Source organism: Aulonocara stuartgranti (genome assembly GCF_965226115.1).
Source record: "Aulonocara stuartgranti genome assembly, chromosome: 18".
Classification (NCBI taxonomy): domain Eukaryota; kingdom Metazoa; phylum Chordata; class Actinopteri; order Cichliformes; family Cichlidae; genus Aulonocara; species Aulonocara stuartgranti.
In genome coordinates this window covers 12,404,777-12,417,185 of record NC_138954.1, presented here as the reverse complement: position 1 = coordinate 12,417,185, position 12,409 = coordinate 12,404,777, and the positions used below count along the sequence as shown (strand labels likewise).

General features: G+C 41.9%; 1 protein-coding gene across 11 annotated transcripts in view; it reads right to left on the bottom strand.

Moving 5' to 3' along the window:
• Positions 1-12,409, bottom strand: part of LOC309693664 (receptor-type tyrosine-protein phosphatase F) — a 161,050-nt gene that overhangs the window by 9,239 nt on the left and 139,402 nt on the right. For all 11 annotated transcript variants that reach the window (XM_082513103.1, XM_082513099.1, XM_082513107.1 and 8 more), the window contains 6 exons: positions 11,329-11,426; positions 7,593-7,716; positions 7,079-7,254; positions 2,440-2,559; positions 1,597-1,751; positions 833-1,118 (listed from right to left, as the gene is read on the bottom strand). In XM_082513103.1, coding sequence (XP_082369229.1) covers positions 833-1,118; positions 1,597-1,751; positions 2,440-2,559; positions 7,079-7,254; positions 7,593-7,716; positions 11,329-11,426 — 959 coding nt within the window. The remainder of the gene's footprint in view (positions 1-832; positions 1,119-1,596; positions 1,752-2,439; positions 2,560-7,078; positions 7,255-7,592; positions 7,717-11,328; positions 11,427-12,409) is intronic.

Sequence of the window (12,409 nt, the reverse complement as noted above, 5' to 3'; positions counted from 1 at the left end):
ATGCTCAGTGCTGGCAGTGGACAGAGCACAGATGGACAGCACAGGAGCGTGTATGCCCAGTTATCGTACTCCAGGAGAATTTGTGCACGTGCGTGTGCGATGTGGCCAGACTGTGTGGGCATGGAGGCTGTGGCCCCCACGTACGCCACAATCATTCTCTCACTCTTTCATTCTCTGTTGTTGGCAGGAGTGTAGATGCTATTATCACTTCAAACAGAATGGATCATGGTCATAAGAGGGCTAATGGCAGAGCCGCGCTGGGAGGAGAGTGCGTAATAACATCACAGTCAATGGCTATTGACAGAAGGTGTGCGCGTGTGACTGCGACCTTGAGCACCAGCTGTGTGTATGTGCGAGTGTCAGTCATTTTGTAACTCTCCATGTGTATGTGTGCTCACGTGTTGGTGTTTATGTGTGCTTGTTCTTGTACATTTGTCCCTGAAACATGTGTTGGTCTGTATGCAGTGATGCTGCCGTGCAAACGGCTGTGATGTCTCAGCGCTGATGTCACTGATTCAAAAACACAAAAAACCCCAAAAAGAATACTTGTGCAGTGGCCGATTGGGTGAATTAATTATTTGTGACACCGACACGGATTTTGCAGCTGCAATCTGTTGCACCTTTGACAAGATTCCACCATAAAAGTAGCAGAGCAAACAGGTTTCGTTAATGTGAGGAAAAACAAGGAGAATGGTAACTTTATTTTGTAACTTTTGTTATTTATTACCACTTCCTGTGCAGCAATCCATTGACTTTTACACACTCTTGATTACAGTTAAATATGCTTATGTAATTATGAAAGAAATTTATTTGATGTGTGTGCGTCAATCACCTTGAACTCCAGCTCCATAGCGGTGACCGTCTCTCCAGGTGCGGGCTGGGTGAGTTTCTGGATGTGGGCGTAAAGGTTGCGGGCTGGCACCTCGGTGTTGCCGCAGGTAGCGGCCTCCAGTAGGGCTTCATGAATAAAGATGTACTGGTCCTCAGTCTGGACCATATAGTTCCTCTGGGCACGCATGCACGTCACATGGCCGTATATGTCTACAGATTTCTCGTGCTTCATGCGCTCCAGCATGGCATCAATCACAATGAAGCAGCCAGTCCTGCCCACGCCCGCACTGATGGAGAGAAACGGAAAAATTAATATGTTTTCCTGTTTGTACAGACGATCATCATGCGGTGGAAAGACATCATTAACACAAAAAACAAACATGCAATCAGGAGGACTGTAGAGTATAGTAAGATTCCCGGTTCTTTAATGTTCTCTCTACACTTGACAGCTGAACACTCAGCATCTTATCATCCGGGGTTAGTTGTTTTACACCTGCTAACAGTAACAAATTACTGGGGCAAATTAATATATCATTACTCTATAATAATACCATCAGCAAATTAATATCAGTGTCCACAAGAACAACATTTTATCATCTCTGTTGCAAATGATGTCCTTTACAGAGCAGATTCATAACGCCTGTTGTTACAAGTTGTTACTTCCATTAAATATATTTTAATGGTATTTCAGTTTTTAGTATGTATCTATTATTCTGTTTGATTAATGCACTACTAAAAACACAGCTTGTTTCTTCATGTTCCCACCTGCAGTGGACCACCATGGGCCCTGCATCTGGAGGATTGCAGGCTTTTACCCGCCGAAGGAAGGCCAGGATCGGTGTGGGATACTCGGGCACCCCGTGGTCTGGCCAGGCCATGAACTGGAACTGTCTCACCTCCCTCTTTTCACTGGAGCCATTCTGTGGGTGAATCAGTTTAGTCAATAAAACAGGAAGCCTAGTGGGAGATCCTGGCATGGTAAAGTGTAACTGGCTCCTTTAAAGTAAGACATTTTCATCTTTAATAAGTAAAGGTCATGCTGTTTTTTTCATGCGATTCATCATTCTTCATCGTTCACGTAAAATCTGCAGTAAAGTCTGAAAAGCACATGTGATTAACTATTTTAAGGTCTCAAGTTAACGCATAACTTTGATAGCAGTACATAGAGCGCTCTACTTTTAGGCCTGTGATCATGCTGCAAGTGTAGGTGTAGATAACGTGTATAATTTTGGAACTTAGCCCCAGCGGTTTCTCTGAAGGGGTTTCTTGGCATTGTCACCATTTCTGATTGAAACCAATTAATTGTTCCAGCCAGAGACTTGCATTTAATTAGGAATTATAATAATGTTAGAAATTATAACCAAGTGATGGAAAAAAGAAATGGAAGAGGAGAAATAAAGGACAAACCATTAGTCACATCATCACTGCACTGAAGTATACGAATCAAATTGAGAGAAAAAAGTGCTTCTTAAAAGAAGAAGAGATGAATGTTGGAAGTTACAAAAACAATTACAATAATGGAAAGATTATTCATGTATAATAGCCTTTAACTGTCTGCAGAAAAATGAGGAATTGCATTTAGACTGCAAATGAAAAAGGCTACTCTACCTTGTAGAGGGCGAAAGTACGGACGCTGTACGTTGCCAACTCTACAGTGTCCAACATGGTGACCTGGATCATCCCATAGGTCTCTGTTCCACGCGATGGCCAATACTGGTCACACTTCACCTGGCGAAGCAAAAGAGAGGGCACGCTGTCAGGAGTGAACTGCTGCGAGTATGCACCACGAGGCTAGTGAGAGGCTTGTAGGATCACACTGATTAACAAGGAGGGAACATTAAAGAGGTCAGATCAAAGGCTTTGTCCACTGTCTAATTAAAAACTGAAGACTCGGCATCAGCTCAGGTATCCGCTACAGAAAAAAAAAAAGAGCACTGCAGAAGCAAGCTTTTGCATGAGCGTTCATGTGTGTCCACATTTGAAGCGGGCTTCAATCGAGCATAAAAAGCCCACTTTGTCTTTTACCAGCCTGTGATCATTTTCAATTAGCTAATTGTCGGGTGGTTCGCACTCCTTTGTCATGTATGCTTTTGGCGCATTTGTGCTGATCGGGTGCTGCATTGTGGAGGGAGATGTGTCTAAAAGCCTGTTCTGGCCAGCCGTGAATGGACAGCAGGTTCGGCCACCTGGCTCCATATGTGCTCCATATCTTTGGTCTCATCCACAAACTTCGCTGTGGATGAGACTAAAGATTCTCCAAACACTAGCACCGAGTGTTTGTGTATCTCTGAAATGACGACTGGCCTTCATTTTACTCCTTGTGGCTTAGCAACGTGTAGTTGTCACTACTTTAGAATAAAAAAGAAAATGTTTCTTTTCACAGCTATTCTTCACTCAGAAATAACCTTTCCTGACCAAACTGATGAATTTAATTGCTGAAGGTAACTTGGCAAAAACTGGACTTACAAAAATGCAATCACATAATCAGTCATTTGATATTTAGAAATGCTTTCATCGCCTTCAACAACTATTGAACAAAGTTTAATGGTTAAGGTGATGAATCACCTTGATACCTAAACACTCGGAATAGCCAGCCTGGTCTTGCCCAAGTGGGAAACGCTCAGGCAGAAACATGAAGGTAGTTCATTCATCCCAAGGTTATAGGGGCATAAACATGGGGTGGTTAAAGATCAAGAAAGAAAGTCTGAAGCCCAATCCTAAAAACAGAGAAGGTGTCTGTCTCTGAAATTCAAACTGGGAGTGGTTCCTATTCTACTTCTGGAAACTCACAACAAGGGGTCTGCACTCAGAGTGATGTGCTCTTTTGAGATAACATAAGATATTTAAGACATGTTTATAATATCCTCTCTCTTTAATATACAGTCTGTGGTCTTCCCCTCTAGTTCCTGGCTTGTCTAAAAATGTCTTTGGAAGCACTTCATGTTCAGTATGACCCTTTCAAGGCTTTTTCCCAGTCAGTTACAGGCACGGAAACAACAACTACAGAATCAGCTTTAACGTCAGGAATCCTGGGACAAGAACTTGCTGATATTGATTTGGATAACATGAGAGGAAGAGATGTGGCACGGGTGAGCTAATCATATTGATACTGCAGTACAGAGCTGACATTTGGAAGCACTTTGGCTGTCTCAGAAAGCTGGTAAAAATTGACACACAAAATGCACTAAAATTCACCCCCTCACATTTCACCTCCCCCGGTGACAGTTTCCATTCAGAGGCAGAGGCAGACCTCGCAGGAGAAACTCAATTGAGTGATGGGGAACTGCTTGCCGTACAAACATATGGATTAGCAGTCACCACTGTAATGAATATCTTTGTGCTGCCTGAGGTTGGGTGGCATATTCTCCTACACAAAGCACTACAGAGGGACACGAACACACACACAGGCTCCAGGTTTCACTATCATCTGCTTCTGCTTTGAACCTTGCTTTCTCACATGTCGTCACCTGGCCTTTTGCAGCTGGCATAGACCTCTTATCTATACACACACACACACACACACACACACACACACACACACACACACACACACACACGTGAGTAATACCACTGGTCTCATTTCGAGTCCTGACCTTTTAGGGTTTTACTAACTAGTAATGCAAGAGGAAGCAGAAATTTTTCCTGCGGCCGGATCTCATCATTATATTTGTCAAGCAGCTGCTCTGTTTGGCATGAGACGTCAGTCTAACTGGGTGGTGGGAGGTTGACTCACGCACCATATGCGCCTGAGTGCATTTGCGAGAGAGACGCAGACAAATAAAGATTGTGTATTTATATAAAAGGAGTGGACCTAAAAAACAAAATTCCCTGAAACAGTGAAGTAAATCCATGTGTCTAATTAGAAGCACAGGCATTATTTTGGGATGATTTTGCAAATGTATCAATGCATTTCTCTTCATTATCACACTGCAAACACTGTTTGTTTGATACAGTTTGGAGCCTAAGTGTTCAATATTATTCCAAAATTAAATTAGGGAATCTAATCAGTTTAGCTGACTGTTGGCTGTCTGATACCGTTTTGGAAAAAGCCATTTAAAAGTTGTCACATACATGCAGAAGATTAAACTAAATGTTTAATCTTCTGTATAGAGAAAGACTGCTTTGATTTGGATGCACCACGTGTATCACAATATGTTTACAAAGTATTACTGCACAGCTCTTTGTGAGCGTTAAGCTATAAGCTATACTGAAAATAGAAGTTTGTGGAAGGTTCATGCAAAGTAAAAATGATTTTGGAGGGGCTAACACTGCACCGAGACACCACCTCCTGGTTCGGAAATGAAACTACACCCCTAAAGCTTCGTCCACCACTCTTGTGATGTCACACACAAAAAAATAAAAAAAATCCAATGTAGTCTGATATGATTTGGAAAAATACTTCCACCCCCAGCTGGTTGAAGGCGGGTTTGGTTCTTTGTGTCTCTCTCCATGGTGTTGGCAAACCAGCGGATTTCAAAATGTGTGTAGGAGGTGGGGATTGGCTCCGAGGCCTATTCATTTTTCTTTAGGTTCCTCGTGTCGTGGTGTTTCAGTTCTTTATATCCTTATGTATATGCACAGCCACCACTCTGGGCTCAAAGAAGGAGAGCCTGTTTATCTGTCACAGGGCTCTGAAATTGCCACTCAGACGCACTAAATATACCAAGAGGCGTTTGTGAATACAAGTATGTCCTCCCCATCAAGTGAATGTGCAATAAAACTCATCTAATCAAGCTGAATATATTCTCCGAGGAACAAATAAATGAGTTCTGTTCTGAGAAGACATATTGTGCTCACAATTTGCCTAAATGATTGATTGCACTGATAGCTTAAAATTAAAACAGATGATATGTTGTGAAGGATAGCAAGTAATTTAAAGCTTGACAAAACAATTGCGAAGAATCAGTATAGATGAACTCAGCTTCAGGTAATGATCTTCTCCCCCAAAACAGTTGAGTCTGGGATTTTGGAAACAAACTCTTATTTATACTTCTTCTCTTCTCCCGTTCTTCATCTGGAGACTGTCTTTTATTAGGGTACTGTATGCATACACTAATAAAACAGCACATACTGGCAGGGCTCCATGCTGATATTTTCTTCCCCCTCCAAGGAATTCATGAGCATGATTTTGTGATGGTAATTAAATAAACCCAGTCCAATTTTGAATCTCAAGTTGTCTGGTGCTCTTTCTCTTTTTTTTCTCCACTTCTTTTATTAGCATAGATTTATTTTAGGAGCCCACAACTGTTGTTAGATGACAATCCTTTTTCATTCCAACTTCAGAAATTTCATTATAGTGCTGTGGCTTTCGTGGTATTACTATATGTATGGAACCTTGATAAGGAAGTGCCAAAAATAAATACGCAGAAATCGAGTATTGAACAATTTTTAAATAATCAAAGAGTTTGCATTATCAGATTTGAATATATAAGCAGTGCACATGCATCACTTTCACGTGGGACCGTTCAATAGCAGGATTGCAAAGTTAGACGCACAGTTGCCAGGATAACTTCATCGTAAGTGACAAGCAAACAACAGGAGGGGAAATCGGAAACGGTACGAAGGTTTGTGCTGTTACCTCACAAACATATTTAGACAGAGTTCACGCAGAAGTTTTTTAGAGATTGCCGAAGACTGCGGAGAAGAGCAGCAACATGAAGCGATACTGTCCGCAGACAAGCAAAATATCCTTTGAAGTCCTTGTGACTTTGATCAGGCTGACAAATCCAGCTTTAAAGCAGGACTGGGTGTCTATATGCCTTCAGGCTTTGTTGGGTGTAAAGTTCCTCAGTGTGAAGCTACATAAATATATATACACAGGCCATTTGTGTATCAGAAAACTCCATTTCTGTCCACTTTTTGACTTCCAAACGTCAGCTGATGGTTGGGTTTGTTTGCAGCATTGTCAGCCTCGGTGGCTTTAAGTTCTATACAAGAGTCCTTCGTTTTGCTCTCCTCTCTGCACCAATAACAGCTACTGGTTTGTTGATTTGTCACTCAACAGTGAACAAAAAAGATAAACAATAATATCAAACAAAATATTTTACAACTAACATATTAACAAGCATTAAACATTATGTACCACTTAAAATTCATTATTATCATTGCAATTAATAATTTATTATAATCACTTTTATGGGGTTCATTATTAATAAATTAAATTAAATCAATGCATGATTAATGCTTTGTGCAGGAATTGTTGAGGAATGAAGTTGCACATTACAATATTTTTAAGGCTTCTCCTTACCCTTGACTTTTCCTCCAGTCTGGTCATCATGACAATGGTGCTGGATCTCTGCTCCCACACCATCCTCCAGAAATCACTCAGTGTCTCTGGCAGAGGCCCCTGAGTAGCAATGTAGGCATTCTGCTTCCTGTAGCCGTCGATGTAATTGGCATTAATGTAGTCACTTCCTGGAACGGCTGCAAAAAAGACAAACAGTGTGCATAAAACTCCTATTAGACAGTACAGTAACTATTATAATATTTCACTGTTCATTTATGGATATTTTCCCTTTGTACACTGCCAGAAGTCAAAGACAACCTGTCAGTCAATCACCTAGATTACACAGGTCTTTATGATTTACATGCTTAAATCAATACGGAACAAAAAAAGATACTTATGTGTGCAAAATTTTCATCTTTTAAACCTGCACCTGCAGGCGTACAACATGTCCTTGGAAGTTTTGAAGGAGGCCTCAATCGATGGCGGTGTCAGTCAATAGCTATCTGAGGGGTTAAGCGGTTACGTGAGCTCTTACCATCAACGGAGGTGAGCACCACTCTGGAGTGGTCATAGGCGATTACGTTTGCATAGCGGTTCTTTGGCTTGTTTACTTCCATGTTTGAGTTTTCCCAGGTAAACTGCTGGCCTGGATCAATGGACTGTGAGACAGGACAGAGGAAGGAGGGAACAACAAAATGAATAAATGAAATACGAATGATTATGAGAGAATGAACAGAGAGCCACCGAGCAAAACGAGAAGCTGTGCTGTGGATACCAGCTTACAAAGTGAATCCCTGATGCTTGCTGCTCTGCAGCTGCTTTTTGTGGATTAACAGTTTGGTTATCTGCGTGACATTTGCTGTCTTATGCTAATGAAGTACAAATATAAAGGGTCTCAATTTTTCATAGGCAGAGTGTAGAAAGGCTTTAGTTTTAGTTGAGAAGTTAGAAAGGTTTTAAGTTTGCAGTCCACAATTTGACAATTCCACTGAATTACCTTATCCTGGGAGGTCATCTGCACAATTTGGTGCAGTGTCCACAACTGTTTGTTCTTGTCTCTATCGTATCTTCCTGGCTTGTGTTTTTGTCCTCTCTCTTTCTGACCCTCTTACGTCATTTGTCTCTTGGGCTAACACGACAGCAGGCTGCATATATATCGATCCGGGGAGATATGTGATGGCCTCTTATCCCTTGCTAGATAATGTCACAGAATCTCTTGTTATGCCATATCGATCCCCCACAGCTCACGCCGGAACCATGTCCAGTAATTCCCCGGGCCTCGTGCCTCACAAATCCAGCAGGAGTTAAAATGACACATTCAAAATTAATTCTCTAACTTAATGCAACTTCAGTAATTTAACTCATTCACTGCCATTGACGTCTATAGACGTCAATTGAAAAACTTACGTTGACTGCCATTGACGTCTATAGACGTCAATTACGTTTTTCAATGGGAGGGGCTAGAATACAACCTCGGGCAGCTTGTCAGTGAACATCAGACTGCTTGAAATGTATTTTTCACAAAAAGCTCGTTTTCTCCCTTTTTGTGGTCAAAACAGGCATTTTTGGTGGAACCCACCTCTCTTCTACAGCTGATTACTAAAGAATGGAAAATGGTAGAAACAAGCTTTTTTTTTTTGGATGGAAGAAGAGAGTCTGTTCTTCATTTTGGTAGGTTCAGCGTTTATATGATCATAACACACAGTTTTCTGTGGCTCTTCAAAAATGAGTAAAAATGCTCAAAAACCCTGGCAGTGAATGAGTTAATTATTACAGGTCATTTTACGTCAAAATGTTACAGCACAGCTTTCATGTAAAAATACTCGGATAATGGACAAAATCTATGGTGCAAGGTGAAGCCTCGAGAGGAGGAAAATAAAGATCCTGGGCCATTAAATGTTTCTGCAAAAAGTCCTTATACGAACAAAGCAGGTGTAGTTCTCCTTATTTGTAAATCAAACGTACAGCAAATTGCCATTCAGCTGCTTTCTTACAAACACAATGAACTGATAGCGTTCCTAAAGTGGCACCTACATTAGTATAAATGTGGCTTAAAATTGAAATTTAAGCTATTCTGCACTTTTGTTTCTGAACAGGACATAAAAATGTAAAATGCTCATATGCAACTACAGCTCCAATTTGCGCTGCGGTGAGAGTCACAGGGGCACAAGCCTATTGCTGCTGATGAGCTCAGCACTGCCAATTTTTCTGTCCGTGGCCGTCAGTGTGAAGAGAAAAACTTTATTTGCAGTCAAAACATGTCATATCGATTTGAGAGCTCAGTGAACACAGCAGGCACACTAGGCTGATGACAACTAGCAAACAAGTTAGAGGTAGAAGTGGCAGAAAGAGGTGAGAGGCAAATGCCCAAGGTACTCTCAATGACACAGTGGAAATATTTTAAAATAAACATAATGATATTGCTATGACGACGGCTGCATGATATTGCTTCCTGCGATAAAAAGACTGTCAGGGGAGCTGCAGCATGCCTGATTGACAAATTCTGCTCATTACCCAGTGTGCTCATTGCTCAGTGTGATGAGAGGAAGTGGCAAAGCCACTAGATATTCTGAGCCTTGGGGTAAGACGCAACGGGAGCAGCCGGCGAACGTGACTGTGACAAAGCGCCATGAGCTCTGCCACAGCGCCATGGCTGGCACAGAGATGGATGGCCATCTGCCGGGCGATGGAGGGGGTCTTCCCTGGCTTGGAATGACTGGTGCAGGAAGGGAATGGTGCTGGGCTGGTTGCCTGCAGTCATACAAGCCACTTCTCTGGCTTGATTCGTTTACACTAACTCAACAGGCCGGCAGGGTGATGTTGTAGAGAGGCACTGAGCAACACAAGGAAGAACTTAATTGGGAGCAGATTTTTACCAAGGCCTAATTATCTCCCCGGTTAGTTGTTAATTTCACAGCGAGTCAGAAAATGTCCTTTAGAAACATATTCTGTACGTTATAAAATGAAAAACTTTGCAGACAAATGTATGCATAATTTGTCGTGCACTGTTAACGGCTACTTCTCAGAGATATTTGATGTTTCAGTGAACAAAATGTCCATTTATCCATTTTTTAACTATTATCTAACTTAGGATCGTGGCTGGTTTGAGTCCATCCCAGCTGTCATTGGATGAAAGGCAGGCTACATCCTGCAGAGGTCGGCGGCCTATCAAAACATTTCTCAGTAAAGCAGGTCCTGTAAACTAGAACCTGCAAAATTCCAACACACATTTTCAGCTCCAACGTGTTGCAGCAAAACACTAACGCTTTCTAAAGAAAGGATTAATCACACAGCTGCTGTGTTAGTTTTAGCTGGGAGTATTCCAAAAAATGAAAACTGAATAAACAAGGCCTCTATCATTCATAAGGCAAAGTACACAAACACTACATTTTCAAGGAAGAATTTTTATAATTGTATTTATCTAGCTTGCTTTGTGGGTCAGCAAGTGTGTTAGAACAGTTATATAAAGCTATCAAATTGATGTCATTTTCCCCGTAATCACTGGACGGGGCAGATAGCCGATCAGCTCAAATAAAATGTTTGCTATAGTTTGGGCTTATGATGTTGCGTGGGAAATGGTTATGAGGTTGGCAAAATTACTCTGCTGTTTCTCTCGGGGTGCAAAATTGCACAGAATAACATCTTGATGTACGGTCAGGAACAAACTGAAAGAGGCGAGAACATGACCTTCTAAATCGATGTAAAACAATCAGTCCAAAAAAAAAAAAAAAAAAGACTTGTTGGACCCATTGATGGAATAAAGCTAATTAAAGAAAACACATCAAACAAATCAGCAAATAAATAAAAGATGGCTCTTGTTTTTTCTGCATTCAAGGATGCCTCTCCACTTCATCTGGCCTTGCTCAGTACCCAGACGAACAATGTGCCACTTTAAATGCAAATTTGCTTTTGTTTTTGTGAGGAAGAACACTAGACTAGAGATAATCTCTCACCGAGGCTGCCTGTAAAATAACATTCCTCAGGAAAACATCAACACGCACACAGATTGCTTAAGCAACTTGCCACCTACTAGTTTTGTGAAAAGGCATCTCACAGCATTTAATGTAAGTGTTGCTTTCCTAGTGAGATTGGTAATAGAGTTGTAAAAATGACTGAGGAATGTCCGCGTAAGAAGGCTTCCATAATCTATTAGAATACATGCATATGGGATCAAAGAGAAAAACTTCCCCCCAGATATCATAACAAAGAAACACATTTTCACGCTTGAAGGAGTGAAAATGTCTGATACAGCGTTAGTGCGCTGCTCTTACCTCGTACTCCTGGGAAAAGCGGAGGCCGTCATTGGCCTTGAGTCGCTCTATGTGGTCAGCCAGGTCAGCGACGGGAATGGGGGGGTGCTCCCTCATTCCTGGGAGAGGAAAAATAGGGGGGGGGGAGAAAAGAGTGAGACCTGGCTGTTTTTGCGTCAAACACGAACACTGACTTGCACAAACATTGGTAGGACCACAGGGTGAGTGAGGCTGCCGGTGGGACCATGGGGTGGCTGTGTAACAGTGAGGAGTGTGCACTTTGTTCAACAATGCATGAGGCGAGGGAGAGAAAAGAGAAAGAGAGAAAGAGAGAGAGAGAGTGCACAAGTTGAAACAGGCTTGTGACATTTGGTGACATTTGGTGATATCGTCATGCTAAGTGAGTAGGACAGAGGTGGGGCTGATACGGAGATGCACATGAGTGACTGGGTGAGCATGCTCCTTGAAGGAAGCAGGAGACAGACATCTCTCTGACTCCACAAAGCTCAATTGGTGGCAGAGGTGGGCCCAGAGCAAGAACCCGCAAGTCTCTACAAATCAGTCACACTGTCACTTCCTACTGAGGAAAAAAAACTGACTGGTCACCAGCCAAAACTCATTTCTTTGAAAATCCCTTTCCCTACAATAGACTATCTTTCGGCCCAGCCTGGAGCGCTCGGGCTGGATTAATTTCAAACAACCCCCCTGCCGCTCTCTAGATTTCTCATCGCTGGGTTATTGGATGATTTATTGCTAATCTACCGACACAAATTCCCCCTGTGCCTCTGAACTTGGCAGGGCTATGTACTTAAAGGGATTGCTGGGAACTTGGCTCATGTGTTAAAAGTTAACTGTATGTAATGCATGAAGACACTTTAAAGTTATACACGGAGTATCATTAACCTTACACACAGCCTTGAAGTCACACAGATCAGACGCTTTAAAAATGCAGATATATTAACATTAGTGCCTTTGGCTGAGCACATCTATAAGGTCATGGGTCATGCTTTCAGATGAGAGACCGCTCCAGCCCTAATAATGCTCTAACGTTAATGGTTAATGGCTAGTAACTATGGCCGCTGTACACGATGAGACCTGGCCA